The sequence below is a fragment of the Zosterops lateralis genome (assembly GCF_965231275.1).
Source record: "Zosterops lateralis genome assembly, chromosome: 23".
Taxonomy (NCBI): Eukaryota; Metazoa; Chordata; class Aves; order Passeriformes; family Zosteropidae; genus Zosterops; species Zosterops lateralis.
This window is the reverse complement of record NC_139783.1, coordinates 369,185-394,616: the sequence shown is the minus strand read 5'-3', so window position 1 is coordinate 394,616 and position 25,432 is coordinate 369,185. Positions and strand designations below refer to the sequence as shown.

The following is a 25,432-nucleotide window of genomic DNA, read 5'->3' as shown; positions in this document are numbered from 1 at the left end:
GGCTGAAAAAGGGGTTTATCAATAATTTTCTCGTTTTATCTCTTTTTTTAAATCGTTTTTTGCATTAAAAGCGTCAGGAAATTGTTGTAAAAAGGAAAATTCACCTCGTTTCTCACAAAATTTGGGGTTTTAGGGTTGGTGGATTTTTTTTTTCACAAAAAAATTCGGGATTTTGGGATGGAAAATGGAATTTTTTTCCTTTTTTTTTCCCCTAAAAGCAGAAATTTGGGTTTGAAAATAATTTGGGGGAGAATGTGGGGGATGTTTGGGAATAATTTCCAGTTTTTAAGGGAAAATCTCAAATTTTGGAGCCGGGGGGATTTTTCCTCAAGGACAAGGATTGATCCAAAAAAAAATAAAAAAAAAAAAAAAAAATCAGGATTTTCCTTTGGGAAATTCCCAAAATTTTTCGGTTTTTTGGGTGTTTTCTCCTTGAATTTCAAACCTGAAAATTCCAGGGGATTATTTTATTTTTTTGGGTTTTTTTTCAGGGGTTTAAACCAAAAAAAATCCAAAAAATAATAATAATAAAAAAACCAAAACCCAAAAAAATTCCCAAAAAAATTCCCAAAAAATTTCCCAAAAAATCCCCAAAAAAATCCCAAAAAAATCCTAAAAAATAAAAAAAAATCCCCCAAAAAATCACAAAAAATCCTAAAAAATAATAAAAAAAATCCCCCAAAAATCCCAAAAAAAAATCCAAAAAAATCCCCCAAAAATCCCAAAAAATCCCCCAAAAATCCCAAAAAATCCCCCAAAAATCCCAAAAAAATCCCCCAAAAAATCCTAAAAATTAATTTAAAAATCCCAAAAAATCACAGAAAAAAAATCCCCAAAAATTCCCAAAAAACCCCCAAAAAAATCCAAAAAAATTCCAAAAAAATCCCAAAAAATCCCAAAAAATCCCCAAAAAAATCCCCCAAAAACCTCAAAAAAAATCCCCAAAAAATTCCAAAAAATCCCAAAAAAATCCCAAAAAAATTCCCCAAAAAATCCAAAATAAATCCCCAAAAAATCCCCCAAAAAATCCCCAAAAAATCCTAAAAAATCAAAAATAAATCCCAAAAAAATCCAAAAAAATCCCCCAAAAATCCCTCAAAAATCCCCAAAAAAATCCCAAAAAATTCTCAAAAAAATCCCCAAAAAATCCCCAAAAAATCCCCAAAAAATCCCCAAAAAATCCCCCCAAAATCTCAAAAAATCCCAAAAAAAATTCCCAAAAAATCCCCAAAAAATCCCCAAAAAAATCCCAAAAATTCCCAAAAATTCCCCATAAAAATCCTCAAAAAAATCCAAAATAAATCCCAAAAAAATCCCAAAAAATCCCCAAAAAAATCCCCAAAAAATTTCCCAAAAAATCCCCCAAAAAATCCCCAAAAAAATTCCAAAAAAATCCCCCAAAAATCCCCAATTTGAGGCCGTTAATTGGGGCAGGAAATAAAATTGGGCCCCAAATTCCCGTTGAGGCGAAAGCAAATTCCAGAGGGAATAAAAAACTCAACCAGGCGTTAATTAACGGGGGTTAATGAACCTCATTTGCATAATTAACTCATTAATCAGGAGCAGCAGGAAGAAAATAGAGGAAAAAAAGGAAAAAAAATGACCCAAAATCCACCAAAAGTGGCAAAAAATCTGGAAAAAACCAGAGAAAAATCACCCAGAAATAAAGAAAAAATGGGGGAGTTATTTGAGGGGGAAAATGTAAAAAAAAAAATTAAGAAAATTGAGGAAAAAATGGGAAAATTAACAGAAAATTAGGAAAATGATGAGAATATCAAGAAAAAGGCCCAAAATCAGAGGAAAATGGGGCAGAAATTGTGAAAAAAACAGGAAAAGTGACAAAAAAAAGAGGAAAAACCCAAGAAAATTTGGGGAAATGATAAAAAAATGGAGTAAAGTGAAAAAAAAGTCAGGAAATTATGAAATAAATCAGGAAATTTGGATTAAAAATGGGGGAAAAGTGATTGGAAATCGTGGGAATGAAGAAAATAATGGGTGAAAATGAGGAAAATTTGAGGAAAATGAGGGAAATTTGGGGAAAAGGAGGAAAATTTGGAGAAAAGGAGGAAAATTTGGGGGAAATGAGGAAAATTTGGGGGAAAATGAGCAAAATTTGGGTTAAAAAATCACTAAAAATTAGGGGAAATAACTAAAAAATCGGGGGAAAGGACCAGAAATGAGAGAAAAATGAGAATTTTGGGTGATTTTCTCCCTCCCTTTGGAATGTTTTGGGTTTTTTCTGTTGTTTTTTTGGATGTTTTTGTGTCGCTGCCGCTCCCGGGGGAGGCCCCAGCTCGGAATTCTCCTCATTCTTTGCCCTTTTTGGGATTTTGGGGGATTTTTTAGGGATTTTTTGGGATTTTTTGGGATTTTTGGGAGGGGGGTTTGGGGGGTTTAATTGGGATTTTTTTAAGATTTTTTGGGATTTTTTTAAAGATTTTTTGAGATTTTTTTTAGGATTTTTTGGGGATTTTTTTGAGGATTTTTTGGGGATTTTTTTGGGGATTTTTTGGGATTTTTTGGGATTTTTGGGGGGATTTTTGGGGGGATTTTTTGGGGATTTTTTTGGGATTTTTTGGGATTTTTGGGGGGATTTTTGGGGGGATTTTTTCGGGGACTTTTTTGGGATTTTTTGGGGATTTTTTGGGGATTTTTGGGGGATTTTTGGGGGATTTTGGGGGGATTTTTTTTGAGATTTTTGGGGGATTTTTTTGGTGGATTTTTTGAGGGATTTTTTGGGATTTTTTGAGGATTTTTTGGGGGAATTTTTTTTGGGGATTTTTTGGGCATTTTTGGGGGATTTTTTGAGATTTTTTGGGGATTTTTTTGAGATTTTTTTGGGGGATTTTTTGGGGGATTTTGGGGGGATTTTTTGGGGATTTTTGGGGGATTTTTTGGGGATTTTTTGGGGATAAATAAGTGAATTCCCCTCCCTGTTCCCCTCCCTCTCTCAGGACTCCAAGGTGGGATTTGGGGTGATTTTTTGGGGGGATTTTGGGGGGATTTTTTGGGGGATTTTTTTTTATTTTTTGGGGATTTTTGGGGGATTTTTTTGAGAATTTTGGGGGATTTTTTTGGTGGATTTTTTGAGGGATTTTTTGGGATTTTTTGAGGAATTTTTGGGGGATTTTTTGGGGATTTTTTTGGGATTCTTTTGGGATTTTTGGGGGGTTTATTTGGGATTTTTTGAGGGATTTTTTGGGGATTTTTTGAGGGATTTTTTGGGAACTTTTTGGGGGATTTTTTGGGAATAAATAAGTGAATTCCCCTCCCTGTTCCCCTCCCTCTCTCAGGGCTCCAAGGTGGGATTTGGGGTGATTTTTTTGTGAATTTTGGGGGATTTTTTAGGGATTTTTTGGGGTTTTTTCGGGGGTTAATTTGGGATTTTTTGAGGGATTTTTTTTAGGATTTTTTGGGATTTTTGGGGGGATTTTTTGGGATTTTTTAGGGGGATTTTTTTGGGATTTTTTAGGATTTTTGGGGGTATTTTGGGGGGGATTTTTTGAGGATTTTTTTTTTATTTTTTGGGGATAAGGAGGTGAATTCCCCTCCCCGAGGCCCAAAGGTGGATTTTGGGGTTATTTTTGGGGCTTTGGGGTTATTTTTGGGGATTTGGGGTTATTTTGGTGGATTTTGGGGTGATTTTTTGGGGATTTTGGGGTTATTTTGGGGATTTTGGGGTTATTTTTGGTGGATTTTGGGGTTATTTTTGGAGAATTTGGGGTTATTTTAGTGGATTTTGGGGTTATTTTGGTGGATTTTTGGGTTATTTTGGTGGATTTTGGGGTTATTTTTGGGGATTTGGGGATATTTTGGTGGATTTGGGGTTATTTTGGTGGATTTTGGGGTGATTTTTTGGGGATTTGGGGATATTTTGGTGGATTTTGGGGTTATTTTGGTGGATTTTGGGGTGATTTTTTCGGGGATTTGGGCGTTCCCACATTCCGGGGATGAGGCGCCGCCAACGTCCCGCGGGGGGATTTGGGGGGAAAACCCCAAATTCCCCCAAAAAATGGGATTTGGGGAGGATTTTCCAGCTGGAAAACACCAGCCCTGGTTCGAGGGGAGCTGCTTTAGGAATCAAAATCCCAAAAAATGGAGAAAAAACAGGGAAATGTCACCAGGGAGGGATTGAACCCTCGGGGATTTTCAGTTTTCTGCCTCTGGAAGGAGGAACTGGGAGGGAAAAAAATTAGAAGAAATAAAAACAAACCTCCCAAACCTTCCAAACAAACAAAGTTTGGAGCTGGGCCTGAAAAACACCTGCTGGGGGGGAAAAATTCAATATTTTCTGGGGGTTTGGGGAGGGAAAGGGAGGGAAAGGGAGGGAAAGGAAAAAGGAAAAAGGAAAAAGGAAAAAGGAAAAAGGAAAAAGGAAAGGAAAAGAAATAAGGAAAAGGAAGGAAAAAGGAGAGAGAAAAGGAAGGAAAAGGAAGGAAAAGAAGAAAAATTAAAAGGAGAAAAAGAAAAAGGAGAAAAAAGAAAAGGAGAAAAAGAAAAAGAAAAAGGAGAAAAAGAAAAAGGGAGAAAAAGGAGAAAAAGGAGAAAAAGAAAAAGGAGAAAAAGGAAAAGGAGAAAAAAGAGAAAAAGGAAGGAAAAGGAGAAAGAAACGAAAGAAAAAGGAAGGAAGAGGAGGAAGGAAAAGGAAAGAAAAAGAGGAAGAAAAGGAAGGAAAAAGAGGAAAAGGAAGGAAAAGGAAGTAGAATGAAGGAAAAGGAGAAAAAGGAAAAGGAAAAAAAGGAAAGAAAAGAAGAAAGAAAAGGAAGGAAAAGGAAGGAAGAGGAGGAAGGAAAATTAAGGAAAAAATGAAAAGGAAGGAAAAGAAAGGAGGAAGGAAGGAGAATTAAGGAAAAGAAAGGAAGGAGAATTAAGGAAAAGAAGGAAAATAAGGAAAAAGAAGGAAAAAGAAGGAAAATAAGGCAGAAAGCCCCGGCAGGACGTTCCCCGCCGCATTTTTGGAATTCCAGAGAATTCCAGAGGCGAATCCCTCCCCAGGGACCCCCCAAGGGTCGGGATTGGGCCAATTCCCCCCAAAATCGGGAATTCCGGGAAAAACAGGGGCTGGGGAGGCTCCAGAGTGACCCAAATCCCTGGAAAAATCAAAGGGAATCCCCAAAGCTGCTCATTAACACCAAATTAACCCCAATTAACATTCCCGGGGATCCAAAACGCCCCAAATGCTGAAAAATCCCAGAGAAAAAATTCAAATTTGTGGCCCCAGAGCGTGGGAAGAGCCGGGAGTGGAGGAAGAGGAGGGGGAAGATCAAACTGCGCTTCCTGTGCCAAAAATAATCGGATTTAACCCGAGTTTTCCTGGAAAAAAACTGAAAATAAACCAGAGAAACGGAGGGGGAGAGTTGGTTCTGAGCTGGGACAGGGAATTCCTCATTAATATCCAAAAATTGAGGGGATTCGACCCCAAATTCAGAGAATTCGACCCCAAATTCAGAGAATTCGACCCCAAATTCAGAAAATTCGCCCCAAAATTCAGAAAATTCGCCCCAAAATTCAGAGAATTTGCCCCAAAATTGAGATTTTGCCCCAAAACTGAGAGAATTTGCCCCAAAATTGAGAGAATTCGCCCCAAAATTGAGAGAATTCGCCCCAAAATTGAGAATTTGCCCCAAACTGAGAGAATTTGCACCAAAATTCAGAGAATTTGCCCCAAAATTCAGAGAATTCGCCCCAAAATTGAGAGAATTCGCCCCAAATTTAAAGGAATTAAACACAAAATGCAGGAAATTTGACATTAAAATCAGTAAATCGAGTGGAACCCGAGGGAATTCACGGCACAACTCGGGGAATTGAAAAGTTACAGGAAATAAAACATAAAAGTCACGGAAGTCGAGGGAGAACTTGGGGAATGGGACAACAAACTGTGGGAATTCACCTCAAAACTGAGGAAATTCACCTCAAAACTGTGGGAATTCATCTCAAAACCTGAGAATGAGACCCAAAAGTGCAGGAATTCACCCCAAAATCCATTAATGAACCCCCAAACTGTGGAAATCCATCTCAAAACTGCAGGAATTCACCCCAAAACCTGGGAATGACACCCCAAACTGCAGGAATTAATCTCAAAACTGCGGAAATTCACCCCAAACCTGAGGGAATTCACCCCAAAACCTGAGAATGAGACCCCAAATCCTCTGAATTCACCCCAAAACCTGGGAAGGAGACTCAAAACTGTGGGAATTCACCCCAAACTTCAGTAATGCTGTGGGAATTCACTCCAAAACCTGGGAATTCACCCCAAAACTGTGAGAATTCACCCCCAAACCTGTGAATGAAACTGCAAACTGTGGGAATTCACCGCAAAACTTGGGAATGAGACCCCAAACCCTGTGAATTCACCTCAAAACTGCAGGAATTCATCCCAAACCCTGGGAATGAGACCCTAAACTGCAGGAATTCACCCCAAAAGTGCAGGAATTCACCTCAAAACTGAGGGAATTCACCCCAAACTTCAGTAACGCCGTGGGAATTCACCCCAAAACCCGGGAAGGAGACCCCAAAGCCTGTGAATTCACCCCAAAAGTGCAGGAATTCACCCCAAACTTCAGAAATGCTGTGGGAATTCACCCCAAAACCTGAGAATGAGACCCCAAACTGTAGGAATTCACCCCAAAACCTGGGAATGAGACTCAAAACCTGGGAATGAGACCCTAAAACCTGTGAATTCACCCCAAAAGTGCAGGAATTCACCCCAAACCTGGGAATGAGACCCCAAACCCATAAATGAAACCCCAAACTGAGGGAATTCACCCCAAAACTGCAGGAATGAGACCCAAAATCCTCTGAATTCACCCCAAAACTGTGGAAATTCACCCCAAACCTGAGGGAATTCACCCCAAACTTCAGTAATGCTGTGGGAATTCACTCCAAAACTGTGGGAATTCACTCCAAAACTGTGGGAATTCACCCCAAAGCCTGGGAATGAGACCCTAAACTGCAGGAATTTACCCCAAACTTAAGGAATGCCGTGGGAATTCACCCCAAAACCTGGGAATGAGACCCCCAAGCCCTGTGAATTGACCCCCAAAGCTTCAGGAATGCAGGCGCAGGCCGGGCCCCGGGCCGTGCCGGTGACTAACCCTCACCCGGAACACTCGGAATTCCGGCCCCTCCCGGCCCTTCCCACGCCCGGGGGGGATTTGGGGAGGGGGAGACACCCAGGGACCCCCCTCGGGGTTCTGAATCTCCCCGAAAGCGGCGGGTCCCGGGGATCCCCCTTTGCCCGGTGCCCTTTACCCGGCCCGGAGCTCCGGAAACTCCTCACCCGGAATGGGGGAAATCCCTCGGGATGGGACAAAATCCGCCTGCTTTTTCCTCTAAAAACAGTCCTGGGGGTCCCCAAAGTGTCCCCTCGGCCTTGGGGGACCCCAAAGTGTCCCCAAAGTGTCCCCTCGGCCCTGGGGGTCCCCAAAGTGTCCCCAAAGTGTCCCCAAAGTGTCCCCTCGGCCCTGGGGGTCCCCAAAGTGTCCCCAAAGTGTCCCCAAAGTGTCCCCTCGGCCCGGGGGGACCCCAAAGTGTCCCCAAAGTGTCTCCTCGGCCCTGGGGGTCCCCAAAGTGTCCCCAAAGTGTCCTGGGGGACCCCAAAGTGTCCCCAAAGTGTCCCCTCGGCCCTGGGGGTCCCCAAAGTGTCCTGGGGGTCCCCAAAGTGTCCCCAGAGTGTCCTGGGGGACCCCAAAGTGTCCCCAAAGTGTCCCCAAAGTGTCCTGGGGGACCCCAAAGTGTCCCCAAAGTGTCTCCTCGGCCCTGGGGGACCCCAAAGTGTCCCAAAAGTGTCCCCAAAGTGCCCCCAAAGGGTCCCCAAAGTGTCCCCAAAGTGTCCTGGGGGACCCCAAAGTGTCCCCAAAGTGTCCCCAAAGTGTCCTGGGGGACCCCAAAGTGTCCCCAAAGGGTCCCCAAAGTGCCCCCAAAGGGTCCCCAAAGTGTCCCCAAAGTGTCCCCTCGGCCTTGGGGGGGGGGGTCCCCAAAGTGTCCCCTCGGCCCTGGGGGTCCCCAAAGTGTCCCCTCACCCAGTTGGGGGGTCCCGACAGGTCTGATCAAGCTCTGGGATCCCCCCCCCCAAAAAAATCCTGATTTCCTCTAAAAGTCCTGATTTTCCCCCCAAAAAATCGTGATTTCCTCTAAAAGTCCTGAATTTAAAAAAAAAAAAAAATCCTGATTTTCCCTAAAGATCCTGATTTCCTCTAAAACATCCTGATTTTCCCTAAAGATCCTGATTTTCCCTAAAAAATCCTGATTTCCCTCAAAAATCCTGATTTCCCCAAAAAATCTTGACTTCCTCTAAAAATACGGATTTTCCTAAAGAACTCTGATTTCCCCTGAAGATCCTGATTTCCTCTAAAAGTCCTGATTTCCCCCAAAAATCCAGATTTCCGCCAGGTCCCGGCTCGGAGCTTTCAGGGACACCCCGAGGACCCCCCAGACCCTTCAGGGACGTCCCTAAAAAGGTCCTGACCCCGCTCAGTGTCCCTGAACCCCTTTGGGGACCCCCCAGAGCCCCCAAATTTCCCTGTCCCGGGCTGGGACCCCTCGGGGAGGTCCCTGAACCCCTTTAGGGACCCTTCAGGCCCCCCAAATTTCCCTGTCCTGGGCTGGGACCCCTTTAGGGACCCTTCAGACCCCCCAGGCCCCCCAAATTTCCCTGTCCCGGGCTCTGATCCCTCATGAACCCCCTCAGGGACCCCTCAAAACACCTTCCTCAGACTCAAATCACCTCAAAAATCCCCTCAGACACTCCCGGATCCCTCATGGATCCCCTCAGACCCCCTGGATCCCTCATGGATCCCCTCAGACACTCCCGGATCCCTCATAAATCCCCTCAGACACCCCAAAGTCCCTCATGGATCCCCTCAGACACTCCTGGATCCCTCACGAATCCCCTCAGACACCTCAGGGTCCCTCATTCCCTCACGGATCCCCTCAGGGACCCCCCAGATCCCCCTGCCCCGCTCTCTGACCCCTGAAACCCCTCAGGAAACCCCTCATGGACGCCTCAGACTCTGAAATCCCCTCAGCCCCTCACGATCCCGCCCTCAGTGACCCCCGGCCCCCCCCACCTTGCGTTGCTGTTTCTCCCAGGCGGGGTCCAGCAGCAGATCCCGGTCCCAATCGTCCTCCTGGGCCATGTAGTCGCCATTGGGGCCGGGCCCGTTGCCGCCGTAGGGGTGGGCTTGCCCCGCGCTGTGGTAATCCACCATTATGTCGCGACAGGCGGAGGACGCGCCACCGACACCGACCCGACTCGCCCCCCCCCACCCGCCCCGCACCCGGCACTGCGCAGGCGCAGCAGAGCCACGCCCCCAGAGCCGCGCGCACGGGCCACGCCCCTCCCGCCCTGCAGGCGCCAGCGCGGGCCGCGCCCACCGCCACACCCAAAGCCGCGCCCACCGCCACACCCACTGCCACACCCATAGCCACGCTCACCGCCCTCACGGAGCACAAACCGCGCCCAAAGTGCGTCAAAGCCCCGCGCTCATTCCTCTCATGGGCGCGTCAAAGCCCGCCCTGTTGCCCTCAGGCGTGTCCACAAGCCCCGCCCACTATAAAATAAGCCCCGCCCATCTCCCCTCAGACGCGTCCAATCCCCGTCCATCTCTCCTCACACGCATCCAATCCCCGCCCATCTCCCCTCAGACGCGTTCAAGCCTCGCCCAGTTTAAGCCCCCGCCTCGTTCTCCTCAGGCACGTCTCAAGCCCCGCCCACTATAAGCCACGCCCATCTTCCCAGAAAGCTTTGAAGTCACGCCCACTTTAAGCCACGCCCATCTTCCCCTCAGATACTTCTCAAGCCCCGCCCATCTCCCCTCAGGCACGTCTCAAGCCCCGCCCACTCTAAGCCACGCCTATCTTCCCAGAAAGATTTGAAGCCCCGCCCATCATAAGCCCCGCCCATTCCCCCTCTCAGATACTTCTCAAGCCCCGCCCACTTTAAGCCCAGCCAATCCCCCCTCAGACTCGTCTAAGCCCCGCCCACTCTGAAGCCCCGCCCACCTGCCCTCAGATCCCCCCCCTCCATTTTGGCGCCCCCCAAGAAGGAGCCTGGCGCCGCTTTGGAGCCTCTTTAGTGGTTAAAGTGGGGAGGGTCGGGGTTGGGGAGGTGGGGTTTGGAGGTCGGTGTTCAGGGCTCGGCTCCGGGGGGCTCAGAGAGAGGAGGCCATGATGCTGGACACACCTGTGAGAAAAACAGGTGAGTTTGGGGGGGTCCCAGGACACCCCTCTACTTTTAAGTTCCCTCAAACACCCCTGAGCTTCTCCTGTATCTCTCACCAGACACTCAAAATCCATCCAAAACTCCTCAGGACCCTCCTGTGCTGCCCCCAGCCCTCCCAAGATCCCCCAAACCTCCTCCAAAACCCCCTTTGTGCCTCCCCAGGACCCCCAAAATCTCCATGGGATCTCCTTGTACCCCCAAAACCCCCTCAGGACCCTCCAACTCCTCCCAAACTTCCCTAAACTCCCGTCAGGATGCCCCAAACTCCTCCCCAGGACCCTCAACCCACTGTCAAAGTCGATTTTCTCCACAATGTTTTTGGGTTTGATGTTTTCCTCCTGGTTGGAGATGAGGATCCTCCCCGGCTCCGGCTCTGTCCACCCGTATTTGCTCATCCACACCCTCAGCTGGGACTCTGGGGGGCACAGCGGGGTCTGGGGGGGCTGAAATACCCCCCAAATCTCCCCCAAAACCTCCTGGATCCCACCAGGACACCCCAAACCCTTCCAGAGCCTCCTGCACCTCCCCAGGACCCCCCAAAACCCCCTCCAGGACCCCCCAAACCCCCTCCAGGACCCCTTGAGGACCCCCCAAACCCCCTGAGGACCCCCCAAACCCCCTGAGGACCCCCCAGTCCCTCTCCAGGACCCCCCAAACCCCCTGAGGACCCCCAGCCCCCTGACCTGAGAGGTCCCCCAGCATCTCAGCGAGCAGCCAGCGGTCGATGTGTTGGTACGTGATCCCCACCACGTGGCAAATGACTGGGGAGAGCCCAAAAAAACTGCTCAGGACCCCCAAAACATCCCCCAAAAAACACCCTGGGACCTCCAAATCCTCTCCAGGATGTTCTGATTCCACTCAGGATCCTCCTTGTAGCACCAAAATCCCCTCAGGGACCCTCAAATCATCCCTGAACCAGCCCCAGGTTCCTCCAGGAACCTTTAAAGAAAACTCAGGACCCCCAGAACGTCCTCAAGATTCTCTTCAAGCCCCCCCAAGGACCCCCCAAACTCTTTCGGGATCCTGCCCAGACCACCCAAAACCTCCCCAGGACCCCCCTGAGCCTTTCAGGATCCCTCTAAGAACCCTCAAACCCTCCCCAGGACCCCCCAAACCCCCCTAGAACCCCCCCCAAACCTCTACAGGACCCTCCAACCTCTCCCCAGGACTCCCCAAACCCCCCCTAATCCCCCTCCAAACCCCCCCCCAGGACCCCCCAAACCCCTCCAGGACCCCCTCAAACCCTCCCCAGGACTCCCCAAACCCCCCCTAATCCCCCTCCAAACCCCCCCCAGGACCCCCCAAACCCCTCCAGGACCCCCTCAAACCCTCCCCAGGACTCCCCAAAACCCCCCTAATCCCCCTCCAAACCTTCCCCAGGACCCCTCAAAACCCCCCTAATCCCCCTCCAAACCCTCCCCACGATCCCCCAAACCCTCCCCAAAACCCCCCAAACCTCCCCAGGACCCCCCAAACCCCCCTAGGACCCCCCCCCAAACTACCCCAGGACCCCCTAAACTACCCCAGGACCCCCCAAACCCTCCCCAACCCCCCCCCAAACCTCTCCAGGACCCCCCAAATTGTCCCCAAAACCCCCCAAACCTCCTCAGGAGCCCCCAAACCCCCTTAGGACCCCCCCAAACCCCTTCAGGACCCCCTCAAACCCTCCCCAGGGCCTCCAAACCCTCTCCAGGGCCTCCAAACCCTCGCCAGGGCCCCCCAAACCCCCCAGGACCCCCCAAACCCCCCTAGAACCCCAAAAACCTCCCCAGGACCCCCTGGACTCTTTCAGGATTCCCCCAGGACCCCCCTAATCCCCCTCCAAACCCTCCCCAGGATGCCCCAAACCCTCCCCAGGACCCCCCAACCCCCCCCCCCCCAGGACCTCCCTAAACCTCCCCAGGACCCCCTAACCCCCCCCCCCCCCCCCCAGGACCCCCCAAACCTCCCCAACCCCCCTCAGGACCCCCTCAAACCCTCCCCAGGACCCCCCAAACCCTCCCCAGGACCCCCCAAACCCTCCCCAGGACCCCCCAACCCTCCCCAAACCCTCCCCAGGACCCCCCAAACCCCCCCCCCAGGACCTCCCTAAACCTCCCCAGGACCCCCAACCCCCCCCCCAGGACCCCCCAACCCTCCCCAAACCCCCCCAGGACCCCCCAAAACCCCCTCACATTTCCTGACAGAGTCCTCGAAGCCGGTGATCCCCTCCAGCAGCTCCATGTTCTCATCCAGGGCTTGCTGTGAGGAGTCCAGGGGTCACCCCCTCATTCCAGGGGTCACCCCCTCATTCGGGGCTCCCCCTTTTTGTCTCCCCAGGTTTTTGGGGACCCCTCCCCTCCCCATTTTTGGGGGGAATTCACTGACCCAGAAGGACTGGAAGTGGCAGGTCTCCAGCAGCTCCCCCAGGTACAGGATCTGCCTGATGGGTCTCTCCTCTTGCTGAGGTTTTTTTGGGGGGTCAAGGCAAAAATTTGGGACAAAAAAAAAGAGGAACAAAAGTGTCCCCCTCTCCCAGACCCCCAAATTTGGGTTTGGGGGGGATTTTGGGGGGGGAGAAATACCAGGTGTGATCTCTATGAGGTGGAACTGAGAGGAAAAGGGAGGGTTCTTGTGGAATTCTGGGGGGTCTTTGTGGAATTTGGGGTTCCCTATGGAATGGGGCAACTTTAAACCCCAAAACAAGGGGTTTAAACCCCAAAACAAGCCCCCCACCCCAAATTCCTGAATCCAGAGAGATACAAGAGATCCAGAGCTGGGAAAAGGGGAGTCCTACTGGGATTGGGGGATTCCCACTGGGACTGGGGGCTTCCCCATGGAATTAGGGGGTTCCCTGGGGGATTTCCTTTGGATTTGGGAGGTTCCTCATGGAATTGAGGATTCTCTGGGGGTTCCCCTCTGGAATTGGGGGTCCCCTCTGGATTTGGAGGGGTCCTGATGGAACTGGGGGGTTCCCACTGAGGAATTCCTTCTGGAATTGGGGGATTCCCTCTGGAATTGGGGATTCCCTGGGGGTTCCCCTCTGGATTTGGTGTTTCTCCTCTCGATTTGGGGGTTCCCCCTGGAATTGGGGATTCCCTGGGGGTTCCCCTCTGGAACTGGGGGTTTCTCCCTGGATTTGGGGGATTCCTTGGGTGTTCCCCTCTGGATTTGGGGGTTTTCCCCCCAGATTTGGGGGTGTTTCCCCCCGGATTTGGGGTCCCCCAGCCCCCAGGATACATGAGCCTGGTCGATCATGCACTTGCAGAGGGTGAAGTCGGTGTGGGGCAGGTTGGTGAGGGCCTTGAGCAGGATCTGCGCCGTCACCCCCGTCTGGAAGAAGGCGGGGTTGAACTGGTACCTGCACAGGTGAGCACAGGTGAGGAGGGGGCTGGGGGGGCTCAGGGACCCCCGAACTGCCCCCCAGGACCCCCAAACTGCCCCCCAGGGACCCCCAAAGTGCCCCCAGGACCCCCAGAGTGCCCCCCAGGACCCCCAGAGTGCCCCTCAGGACCCCCCAAAGTGCCCCCCAGGACCCCCCAAAGTGCCCCCCAGGACCCCCCAAAGTGCCCCCAGGACCCCCAAACTGCCCCCAGGACCACCAGAGTGCCCCCCAAGACCCCCCAAAGTGCCCCCCAGGACCCCCAAACTGCCCCCAGGACCCCCAAACTGCCCCCCAGGACCCCCCAAAGCGCCCCCCAGGACCCTCGGAGTTCTCACAGCTTGAGCACAGCCAGGTTGGCCTCCAGGTCGTAGGCGTTCTCCTTGGCCTGGGTCTCCACATAGCGCTCCAGGGTGGCCAGGTTCTCGGGGTTGTACCTGGGCAGGTGAGGGGAGGGGCTGGGACACACCTGGACACACCTGGGACCCCCCTTTACACACCTGGGACCCCCCTTTACACACCTGAAACCCTTCAATACACACCCGGGACCCCCCAATACACACCTGGGACCCCCCAATACACACCCGGGACCCCCCAATACACACCTGGGACCCCCCATTACACACCTGGGACCTCCCTTTACACACCCGGGACCCCTCAATACACACCTGGGACCCCCCAATACACACCTGAGACCCCCATTACACACCCGGGACCCCTCAATACGCACCTGAGACCCCCCTTTACACACCTGGGACCCCCTTTACACACCTGGGACCCCTCAATACACACCTGAGACCCCCCTTTATACACCTGGGACCCCTCAATACACACCTGGGACCCCCCTTTATACACCTGGGACCCCCTTTACACACCTAGGACCCCCCCCCGGGCCCCCCAATTCCCTCCCAGTCCCCCCCTAGTCCCCCCCAGTGCCCTCCCAGTGCTCCCCAGGGCCCCCCAGTCCTCTCCCAGTCATCTCCCAGTGCTCCCAGTACCGGTCGATGCCCCTGAGCAGTTTCCCCACGTTCGCTCGCATCTGCTCGAACAGCGCCATGTTAGCGGCTCTCCCGGAAATGACGTCGCGGCCACTTCCGCTTCACGCGGAGCGGGGGCTCATAGGGCGGAGAAAGTGGGTGGAGCCCAGAGCTGGCCACGCCCACTCCCAGTACCGGCCGCGTCCCGCACTGGGGGGGGACTGGGGGGAACTGGGGGAACTGGGCAAACTGGGGGGAACTGGGGGGGACGGGGGGAACTGGGGAGAACTGGCCGAACTGGGAGGAACTGGGGCCGAGCCCCGATGCGGGGTCGGAGTGGAACGGGAATTCTGGGAGGGACTGGGACAAACTGGGATCACAGCAGATCGTACTGGGATTGTACTGGGGTTGTACTGGGATCATACTGGGGTCGTACTGGATTACATTGGACTTGTGCAAGAAGGACAGTGAGACCATATTGGGGTTATACTGGAATTCTATGGGATCGTACTGGGGTCGTAGTGGGATCATACTGGGATTGTAGTTGGATCAGTGTGAGCCAAACTGGGGAGGGATCAATAACAAGCCAGGAGGGTCCTGGACAGGTTAGAGGGGACCTGGGTGGGTTTTGGGGGGTCCCAGGTGGTTTTGGGGGTCCCCAGGGACCCGCCTTTTTTCCCTCACGTTTTCCCGCCTTTTTCCCCCTCACGTTTTCCCGCCTTTTTCCCCCCTCACGTTTTCCCGCCTTTTTTCCCCTCACGTTTTCCCGCCCTTTTTTCCCCTCACGTTTTCCCGCCCTTTTTTCCCCTCACGTTTTCCCGCCTTTTTTCCCCTCACGTTTTCCCGCCCTTTTTTCCCCTCACGTTTTCCCGCCCTTTTCCCCTCACGTTTTCCCGCCCTTTTCCCCTCACATTTTCCCGCCATTTTCCCCTCACGTTTTCCCGCCCTTTTCCCCTCACATTTTCCCGCCCTTTTCCCCTCACGTTTTCCCGCCTTTTTTCCCCTCACATTTTCCCGCCTTTTTCCCCTCACGTTTTCCCGCCCTTTTTTCCCCTCACGTTTTCCCGCCTTTTTTCCCCTCACGTTTTCCCGCCCTTTTTCCCCTCACGTTCCCCACCCTTTCCCCCTCACATTTCCTTCCCTTTTCTCCTCACTTTCCCCCTAATTTTTCCACCATTTTTCCCATCACATTTCTCTGTTTTCCCTCTCACATTTCCCTCCCTTTTCCCCTCACATTTTCCCCCTTTTCCCCTCACATTTTCCCCTCACATTTCCCACCCATTTCCACCTCAAATCTCCAGAGCCGGATCAGAAGTGACTTTATTTGGGTCAGTATTTATTGGGGAGAGGACATTTGAGGGGGGCAGTTTATGGGACATTTTTTGTGAAGTTATAAGGCAATTATGGGACCGTTCTGGGGCATTTTTTGTGCAGTTATGGTGCAGTTTACGGGACTTTGGTGGCTCAGAAGTGCACGTAGGACAGCACCACGTCCCCCTCGATCTCCAGCACGTCCACGTGGGGCCCGGCCGGGGCTCTGTGGTGGAAATCAAAGAGCGGCTGCCCCTCGGCAAAGACCTTGAAACGATGGTTCCCGCAGCGGATCGACAGCTGGGGAGGGAAATAATGGGGGGTGTCAGCCCAAAATCCTCACAGGGATCACCAAAATACCCCAAGAGATCCCCAAAATCCTCTCAAAGATCCTCAGAGATCTCCAAAATCCTCTCAGGGATCATCGAAGTCACCCCAGGAGCCCCAAAACCCTCCCAGAGACACCCAAATCTCCTCCAAACCCCCCAAAATCCCCCCAGAAACCTCCCAAATCCCTCAAGAGACTCCCAAAATCCCCCAAGAGATCCCTAAAGTCACCCCAGAGACCCCCAAAACTCACTCCAAGCCCTCCAAGAGCCTCCCCAGGGCCCCCAAATCTCCTCCAAACCCCAAAAAATCCCCCCAGAATCCCCCAAATCCCCCGTGAATCCCCCTGAAACCCCCAAATCCTGCCCTGAGCCCCCCCAAACTCCCCCCAGGACCCCCAAAATCCCCCCTGAGCCCCCCTAGAAGCCCCAAAATCCCCCCTGGGCCTCCCCAGAACCCCCTAAAATCCCCCCTAAACCCCATCCAGGCCCCCAAATCTCCTCCAAACCGCCCCAAAATCCCCCCCAGGACCCCCAAATCTCCCCCCAGGACCCCAAATCCCACCCTGTGCCCCCCAAATCCCCCCAGGACCCCCAAAGTCCCCCCAGGACCCCCAAAATCCCCCCTGGGCCTCCCCAGAACCCCCTAAAATCCCCCCTAAACCCCATCCAGGCCCCCAAATCTCCTCCAAACCGCCCCAAAATCCTCCCCAGGACCCCCAAATCTCCCCCCAGGACCCCAAATCCCACTCTGTGCCCCCCAAATCCCCCCAGGACCCCCAAAGTCCCCCCAAAATCCCCCCTGGGCCTCCCCAGAACCCCCTAAAATCCCCCCTAAGCCCCATCCAGGACCCCAAATCCCACCTCAAACTCCCCCAAAATCCCTCCAAACCCCCCAAAATCCCCCCAGGACCCTCAAAAAAAACCCCCAAATCCCCCCTGAGCCTCCCCAGAACCCCCCCAACTCCCCCCAGGACCCCCAAACCCCCCCTGAGACCCCCCAGGACCCCCAAATTCCACCTTGTGCACCCCCAAAATCCCCCCAGGACCCTCAAAAAAAACCCCCAAATCCCCCCTGAGCCTCCCCAGAACCCCCCAAACTCCCCCCAGGACCCCCAAACCCCCCCTGAGACCCCCCCAGGACCCCCAAATCTCAGTCCAAACCCCCCAAAATCCCCCCAGGACCCCCAAAATCCATCCCAGAACCCCCCAAATCTCCTTTGAGCCCCACCAGGACCCCCAAATCTCCTCCAAACCCCCCCAAAACCCCCTCCCCACTCACATCAAAGTAGCGCCCCCTCTGGAAGGGGTTGAAGCCGGGCAGGTCCCGCTCCTCGGGGCCCCAGGAACCCCCCAAAAGGGAATTTCGGACCACGACCCCCCCCTCGTCCAGCCGAGGGTTCAGGTGAAGCATCACGTCCCCCCCCGGGCCCGCCCGGAGGTTGATGTGGAACCTGGGGAGGGGGTTTGGGGGGTCAGAAATGGGGGTTTTGGGGGAGTTTGGGGGGAGTTTGGGGGGTCAGGATGGGGAATTAGGGGGATTTTGGGGGGGTTTGGGGTCCTGGGGGGGTCACAGGGGGCCAGGAATGAGGATTTTGGGGGTCCTGGGGGGGTTTGGGGGGTCACAGGGTCAAAATGGGGAATTTGGGGGAATTTTGGGGGTCCTGGGGGGGTTAGAGGGGTCAGGGATGGGAATTTGGGGGGAATTTGGGGAGGTTGGGGGAGATTTTAGGGAATTTGGGGGGTCAGGAAGGGGATTTGGGGGGATTTTGGGATTTTGGGGGGTCCAAATGGGGAATTTGGGGGGTTTTGGGGGTCCTGGGGGGTCACAGGGATCCAAATGGGGAATTTGGGGGGATTTTGGGGGGGTTGGGGGTCCTGGGAGGGGTTTTGGGGGGTCACAGTGGTCAAAATGGGGATTTTGGGGGGATTTTGGGGGTCCTGGAGGGGTTTTAGGGGTCAGGGTGGGGGATTTGGGGGTCCTGGGAAGTCACAGGGGTCAAAATGGGGAATTTGGGGGGATTTTGGGGGGGGTTGGGGGTCCTGGGAGGGGTTTTGGGGGGTCAAAATGGGGATTTTGGGAGGATTTTGGGGTATTTTTGGGGGGTATTTTTGGGGGGTATTTTTGGGTATTTTGGGGGTATTTTTGGGGGGATTTTGGGGTATTTTTGGGGGGTAATTTGGGGGTATTTTGGGGGGAATTTTGGGGTATTTTGGGGTATTTTGGGGTATTTTTGGGGGGATTTTGGGGGTATTTTTGGGGGGAATTTTGGGGTATTTTTGGGGGTATTTTTGGGGGGAATTTTGCGGTATTTTTGGGGTATTTTGGGGTATTTTTGGGGGTATTTTGGGGGGTATTTTGGGGTATTTTGGGGTATTTTTGGGGGGATTTTGGGGTATTTTTGGGGGGGATTTTTGGTATTTTTGGGGGTATTTTTTGGGATATTTTTGGGGCGGGGGTCCCGTTACCTGCTGGCGTGGGGGGGGATGAAGCCCTTGATGACGATGGTTTTTTTGGGGGAAAGACCCCCCGGGATGGTGGTGATGAAGGGCACGGGCTGGGGAGGGGAGACAAAAAAATTGGGGAGGGGGCTCAGAGACCCTCCTAAAGAGCCCCCAAAACTCCTCAGAACCCCCCAAAAATCCCCCAAATCCCAACAGAGACCCCCCAATCTCCCCAAATTCCCCTATAAACCACCCAGGACCCCCAAAATCTACCCTGAGACCCCCAAATCCCCCCCAGGACCCCCCAAATCCCCCTTAATCCACCCCAGGACCCCCAAATCCCCCCCAAATCCCCCTTAATCCACCCCAGGACCCCCCAAGGACCCCCAAGCCCCCTCTCAGGACCCCCAAATCCCCCTCCCAGGACCCCCCAACCCCCCCCCAGGACCCTCAAAACCCACTCTGAGCTCCCCCAAATCCCCCAGGACCCCCCAAATTCCCCCCAAATTCCCCCTTAATCCACCCCAAGACCCCCAAATCTCCCCCAGGACCCCCCAAATCCCCCCCAGGACCCCCCAGGACCCCCCCTCACTCACCGGGTGGAAGGTGGGCGGTTGCTGCATCACCTGTGGGGGGTGGGCGGGTCAAGGTGGGGTCAGTGAGGTGGGGGGACACACCTGGGGACCTCCCCCCAAATTGGGGAGGGGGGGACATACCTGGGGGACCCCCCAAATTGGGGATGGGGGGACACACCTGGGGACCCTCCCCAAACTGGGGAGGGGGGGACACACCTGGGGACCCTCCCTCAAATTGGGGAGGGGGGGACACACCTGGGGGACCCTCCCCCAAATAGGGGAGAGGGGACACACCTGGAGACCCCCGAAATTGGGGAGGGGGGACACACCTGGGGACCCCCCCTCAAATTGGGGAGGGGGAAACACACCGGGGGGACCCCCCCCGAATTGGGGAGGAGGGACACACCTAGGGACCCTCCCTCAAATTGGGGAGGGGGGGACACACCTGGGGACCCCCCCTCAAATTGGGGAGGGGGGGACACACCTGGGGGACCCCCCAAATTGGGGAGGGGGGACACACCTGGAGGACCCTCCCCCAAATAGGGGAGAGGGGACACACCTGGGGGATCCCCCCCAAATTGGGGAGGGGGCTCAGATTTTGGGGAGGGGGTGGGACTCACCGGCAGGTTACAGTCGGGGTAGATGGGCGTGGTCTGGGGTCCGTCCTGGGGAGGGGAACAGGGGGGTCAGGGGGGGCTCAAACCCACCTGGGGGGTCCTAAAATACACCTGGGGGGCCTCAAACCCACCTGGGGGGTCCCAAAATACACCTCAAATACACCTGGGGGGTCCCAAAATACACCTGGGGACCCCCCAGACTCACCTGGGGACCCCAAAACCCACCTTGGGGACCCCAAAATCCACCTCAAACCCCTGGGGGGCCCAAAATACACCTGAGGACCCCAAAATCCACCTGGGGACCCCCCAAAGCCCCCCAAACTCACCTTGGGGACCCCAAACCCACCTGAGGACCCCCCAAAACCCACCTGGGACCCCCCAAACCCCCCCAAACTCACCTGGGGACCCCTAAACCCCCCCAGACTCACCTTGGGGACCCCAAAACCCACCTGGGGATCCCCCAAACCCACCTGAGGACCCCCCAAAACCCACCTGGGACCCCCCAAACCCCCCCCAGACTCACCTTGGGGACCCCCAAACTCACCTGAGGACCCCCAAACCCACCTGGGGACCCCCCAAACCCCCCCAGACTCACCTTGGGGACCCCTAAACCCACCTGGGGACCCCCAAACCCACCTGGGCATCCCCAAAACCCACCTGGGACCCCCCAAACCCCCCCAGACTCACCGGGACACAGGGGGGACACGTTCCCTGCAGGGGACAAAGGGGACATTAGAGGGGTTTGGGGGGGTCCTGGGGTGGGTTTTGGGGGTCTTCAGGTGGGTTTAGGGGGTCTGGGGGTGGTTTTAGGGGGTCCAGGGGTGGGTTTTAGGGGTCCAGGGGTGGTTTTTGGGGGTCCTGAGGTGGTTTTAGGGGGTCTGGGGTGGTTTTTGGGGGGTCCAGGGGTGGCTTTGGGGTCCTCAGGTGGTTTTAGGGGGTCCTGGGGGTGGGTTTAGGGGGTCCTGGGGTGGTTTTAGGGGGTCTGGGGTGGTTTTTGGGGGGTCCAGGGGTGGCTTTGGGGTCCTCAGGTGGTTTTAGGGGGTCTGGGGTGGTTTTAGGGGGTCTGGGGGTGAGTTTTGGGGGTCTGGGGTGGTTTTAGGGGGTCCTGAGGGTGGGTTTGGGGGTCTTCAGGTGGGTTTGGGGGGTCCGGGGGTGAGTTTTGGGGTCTGGGGGTGGATTTTGGGGGGTCTGGGGTGGTTTTTGGGGGGTCCAGGGGTGGCTTTGGGGTCCTCAGGTGGTTTTAGGGGGTCCTGGGGGTGGGTTTAGGGGGTCCTGGGGTGGATTCTGAGGGTCTGAGGGTGGTTTTGGGGGTCCTGGGGTGGTTTTTGGGGGGTCTGGGGGTGGTTTTTGGGGGGTCTTCAGGTGGGTTTAGGGGGTCTGGGGGTGGATTTTGGGGTCTGGGGTGATTTTGAGGGGTCTGGGGACGAGTTTTGGGGGGTCTGAGGGTGGTTTTAGGGTCTGGGGGTGGTTTTTGGAGGTCTGGGGTGGGTTTTAGGGGCTGGATTTTGGGTCTGGGGCTGTTTTTTGGGGCCCAGGGATATTTTTGGGGTGGAATTTGGGGTCTGGGGCTGGTTTTTGGGGCACAGGGATATTTTTGGGGCAGTTTTTGGGGTCCCTCACCGCTCCCCCCATGACGGAGGCCGAGTGCAGCTCCAGGTCTCCGGCCACATCCACGGCCGTGACCTGCTCCGGGGGCAGCCGGTGCGGGAACTCGGCGTAAAATGTCCCGTTCACCAAAACCTGGGGGAGAAACACCCCAGAAATACACCTGAGACCCCCCAAAATACACCCCAAAATACACCGGGGGCAGCCGGTGCGGGAACTCGGCGTAGAACGTCCCGTTCACCAGAACCTGGGGGACAGAGACCCCAAAATACACCTGGGGTAACCCAAAATATACCTGGGATAACCCAAAATACCCAAATACCCATCTAGGAACCCCAAATACCCACCCAGAAACCCCAAAATACACCTGGGACACCCCAAAATACATCAGGAGGACCCTAAAATATACCTGGGACACCCTAAAATAGATCTGGGAGGCCCTAAAATACCCCAAAATACACCTGGGACACCCCGAAATACACCTGGGGGACCCTAAAATACACCTGGGACACCCCGAAATACACCTGGGGGACCCTAAAATATACCTGGGATACCCCAAATCCCCCCTGAAGACCTCTAAGCCCCCTTAAAGACCCCAAACTCCCCCTTGAAGACCCCAAACTCCCCTCTGAGGACCCCTAACTCCCTTTTAGACCCCTCAAATCCCCCCTTGAACCCCCCAAATCCCCCTTAAAGACCCCAAATCCCCCCAGGGACCCCCATAACCCCTTTTAGACCCCCCAAATCCCCCCCCTGAGGACCCCAAACCCCCCTGAAGACCCCAAATCCCCCCCGGGGACCCCCATAATCCCTTTTAGACCCCTCAAATCCCCCTTTTAGACCCCAAATCCCCCCTGGGACCCCCAAACACCCCCAGGACCCCCCAACCCCCCCTTTTAGACCCCCCTGCGCCCCCCTGCGCCCCCTCCCCAGACCTTGTACCCCTCGGGGGTGACGTTGATGACGATCTCGAAGGACCCCCCAGGGCAGAGCGGGTGGAGCTCCCGCCGCTCCTCGTCCCCCCAACGCCCCCGGCGGCGGCTGTTGAGCACCGCGACCCCCGCCCCAAATCGGGGGTTCAGGTGCAGGGCCACGTCACAGGAGTCATCGGTACCTGAGGCCAGGTTAACGCGGAACCTGGGGACAGGTGAGTCACCTCTGTCACCTCAGTGTCACCCTGAGTCACCCTGGGACCCTCGGGACCCCCGGGACCCCCGCCCCAAATTGGGGATTCAGGTGTAGAGTGACGTCAGCAGAGTCATCGGGACCTGGGGACAGGTTAACCCTGAACCTGGGGACAGGTGAGTCACCTGGGTCACCTCAGTGTCATCCCCAGAGTCACCTGGGGGTCACTTTGTGTCCTTCAGTGTCACCCCAGTGTCACCCAGTGTCGCCCAGTCCCTCCCAGTTTATCCCAGTCCCTTCCCAGTGTCCCCAGTCCCTCCCATTGTCCTGCCCCATTGTCCCCCCAGTGTCCCCAGTCCCTCCCAGTCCCTCCCAGTCCCTCCCAGTCCCTCCCAGTTTGTCCCCAGTCCCTCCCAGTTCCCCCAAATCCCCTCCCGGTTTATCCCAGTCCCCCCCAAACCCCTCCCAGTCCCCCCCAGTCCCCCCCAGTTTATCCCAGTCCCCCCAGTTCCCCCATTACCCGTCAGCGTGGGGGGGCACCACCCCCTGGACATAAACGGCCATTCCGGGCCGGAGCCCCCCGACCACCGGGGCCACATAGGGGAGGGGCTGGGGGGGAAAAAGGGGGTCAGGGGGGTCCCCAAAATCACCGGGGGGTCCCTAAAGGTCACAGGAGCCCCCCGGAGCCCCCCGACCACCGGGGCCACATAGGGGAGGGGCTGGGGGGGAAAAAGGGGGTCAGGGGGGTCCCCAAAATCACCGGGGGGTCCCCAAAGGTCACAGGAGCCCCCCGGAGCCCCCCGACCACCGGGGCCACATAGGGGAGGGGCTGGGGGGGAAAAAGGGGGTCAGGGGGTCCCCAAAGGTCACAGGAGCCCCCCGGAGCCCCCCGACCACCGGGGCCACATAGGGGAGGGGCTGGGGGGGGGGGAAAAGGGGGTCAGGGGGTCCCCAAAGGTCACCGGGGGGTCCCCAAAGGTCATCAGGGGGTGACAGGGACCCCAAAGGTGACAGGGACCCCCCTGACTCTTCCCCCCCAATTTTTAGGACCCCCCACCCCATTTTTGGGGTGACAAAGACCCCAAATTTCACCCCCAGGATGACAAAGACCCCTCTAACTCTTCCCTCCCAATTCTTGGGACCCCCCACCCCATTTTTGGGGTAACAAAGACCCCAAATTTCACCCCCAGGGTGACACAGACCCCTCTGACTCTTCCCCCCCAATTTTTAGGACCCCCCACCCCATTTTTGGGGTGACAAGAACCCCAAATTTCACCCCCAGGATGACAAAGACCCCTCTAACTCTTCCCCCCCCAATTTTTTAGGACCCCCACCCCATTTTTGGGGTGACAGGGACCCCCTTGACCCTCCTTTCCCCCTGATTTAGGACCCCAAATGTCACCAGGGGGGTGACAGGGACCCCTCTAACTCCCCCCTCAATTTTTTAGGACCCCCCACCCCATTTTTGGGGTGACAGGGACCCCCCTGACTCTCCTTTCCCCCTGATTTAGGACCCCAAATGTCACCAGGGGGGTGACAGGGACCCCTCTAACTCTTCCCCCCCAATATTTTAGGACCCCCCACCCCATTTTTTGGGTGACAAAGACCCCAAATTTCACCCCCAGGATGACAAAGACCCCTCTAACTCTCCCCCCCCATTTTTAGGACCCCCCACCCCATTTTTTGGGGGGTACCCACCGGGTTGTAGAAGGGCAGGTAGCCAGGAGCGGGGACAAAGGTCATGGCGACGGTGACAGCGGTGACAGCGGTGACAAGGTGACAATGGTGACAATAATGACACACCTGGAGGGTTTTATACCCCCCAAAGTCCAGCCGGGCCCCCCCAGTTCCGGCCTCGCCCAGGGCGGGGGGTGGACTTTGACCCCCCTGGGGACACACCTGGGACAGGTAAATTCACCTGGGGCAGGTAAAAGCACCTGGGACAGGTAAATGGACCTGGGACAGGTAAATGTACCTGGGCACAGCTGACACACCTGGGGCAGGTAAATGTACCTGGGCACAGCTGACACACCTGGGACAGGTAAATTCACCTGGGGCAGGTAAATGTACCTGGGGACACACCTGGGACAGGTAAATGTACCTGGGTACAGGTGACACACCTGGGACAGGTAAAAGCACCTGGGACAGGTAAATGTACCTGGGGACACACCTGGGGCAGGTAAATGGACCTGGGCACAGCTGACACACCTGGGACAGGTAAATGGACCTGGGACAAGTGACACACCTGGGACAGGTAAAAGCACCTGGGGACAGCTGACACACCTGGGGACAGGTAAATTCACCTGGGACAGGTAAAAGCACCTGGGACAGGTAAATGCACCTGGGCACAGCTGACACACCTGGGGACAGGTAAATGTACCTGGGGACACACCTGGGACAGGTAAAAGCACCTGGACTTTGTCCCCGGGTGGGGATTTGGACCTTGAGGATTTCCGGAGATAATTCCCTTAATCACAGTCGTGGGGTGGGGGAAAAGATTTATTGTTATAAAATAGAAGTAAATAGATTTTTTATTTTAATTTTTATTTGTATATTTATATCTATGTTTATATATTTTTATGTAATTATATTTTTGTGTTTTTATATTTATTTTTATTTGTACATTTATATTTATGTATTTTAATTTGTATATTTATATTTATACCTGTATTTTATAATTATACTATATATTCATTTTTATTTGTATATTTATATTTAATTATATATTTTTAAATTTTATTTTTATTTCTATAATTATTTATATACTTTAATTTTAATTTAATTCGTATATTTATATTTATATCTATATTCTATAATTATATTTTATATTCATTTTTATTTGTATGTTTATATTTAATTATATATTTT

General features: G+C 54.0%; 3 protein-coding genes and 1 long non-coding RNA gene across 5 annotated transcripts in view; 1 reads left to right on the top strand and 3 right to left on the bottom strand.

Moving 5' to 3' along the window:
• Nucleotides 1-9,261, bottom strand: part of ACTN4 (actinin alpha 4) — a 30,402-nt gene extending 21,141 nt beyond the window's left edge. For both annotated transcript variants that reach the window (XM_083877191.1, XM_083877190.1), the window contains exon 1: nucleotides 9,069-9,261. In XM_083877191.1, the coding sequence (XP_083733317.1) occupies nucleotides 9,069-9,209 (141 nt within the window). In that variant the 5' untranslated portion in view covers nucleotides 9,210-9,261. The remainder of the gene's footprint in view (nucleotides 1-9,068) is intronic.
• Nucleotides 9,262-10,058: 797 nt separating this feature from the next.
• On the bottom strand, nucleotides 10,059-14,662 carry EIF3K (eukaryotic translation initiation factor 3 subunit K). The gene is made up of 8 exons (XM_083877328.1): nucleotides 14,582-14,662; nucleotides 13,922-14,020; nucleotides 13,442-13,562; nucleotides 12,590-12,664; nucleotides 12,397-12,463; nucleotides 10,906-10,983; nucleotides 10,512-10,637; nucleotides 10,059-10,183 (listed from the first exon to the last, which is right to left on the bottom strand). The coding sequence occupies exons 1-8, from the start codon at nucleotides 14,638-14,640 to the stop codon at nucleotides 10,152-10,154; spliced, it is 657 nt and encodes a 218-aa protein (XP_083733454.1). The 5' UTR covers nucleotides 14,641-14,662; the 3' UTR covers nucleotides 10,059-10,151.
• Nucleotides 10,104-13,556, top strand: LOC310918472. Its single transcript, XR_014591675.1, has 3 exons — nucleotides 10,104-10,198; nucleotides 12,542-12,669; nucleotides 13,447-13,556. It is a non-coding gene; the product is annotated as an uncharacterized lncRNA (long non-coding RNA).
• Nucleotides 14,663-15,894: 1,232 nt separating the features above from the next.
• On the bottom strand, nucleotides 15,895-24,314 carry LOC310918296 (galectin-4-like). The gene is made up of 11 exons (XM_083877150.1): nucleotides 24,263-24,314; nucleotides 23,085-23,173; nucleotides 22,375-22,576; nucleotides 21,636-21,686; nucleotides 21,455-21,574; nucleotides 20,522-20,545; nucleotides 19,838-19,882; nucleotides 19,239-19,268; nucleotides 18,667-18,755; nucleotides 17,480-17,651; nucleotides 15,895-16,171 (listed from the first exon to the last, which is right to left on the bottom strand). Exons 1-11 carry the CDS (start codon nucleotides 24,305-24,307, stop codon nucleotides 16,025-16,027), a joined length of 1,014 nt encoding a protein of 337 aa, XP_083733276.1. The 5' UTR covers nucleotides 24,308-24,314; the 3' UTR covers nucleotides 15,895-16,024.
• Nucleotides 24,315-25,432: the final 1,118 nt, after the last annotated feature.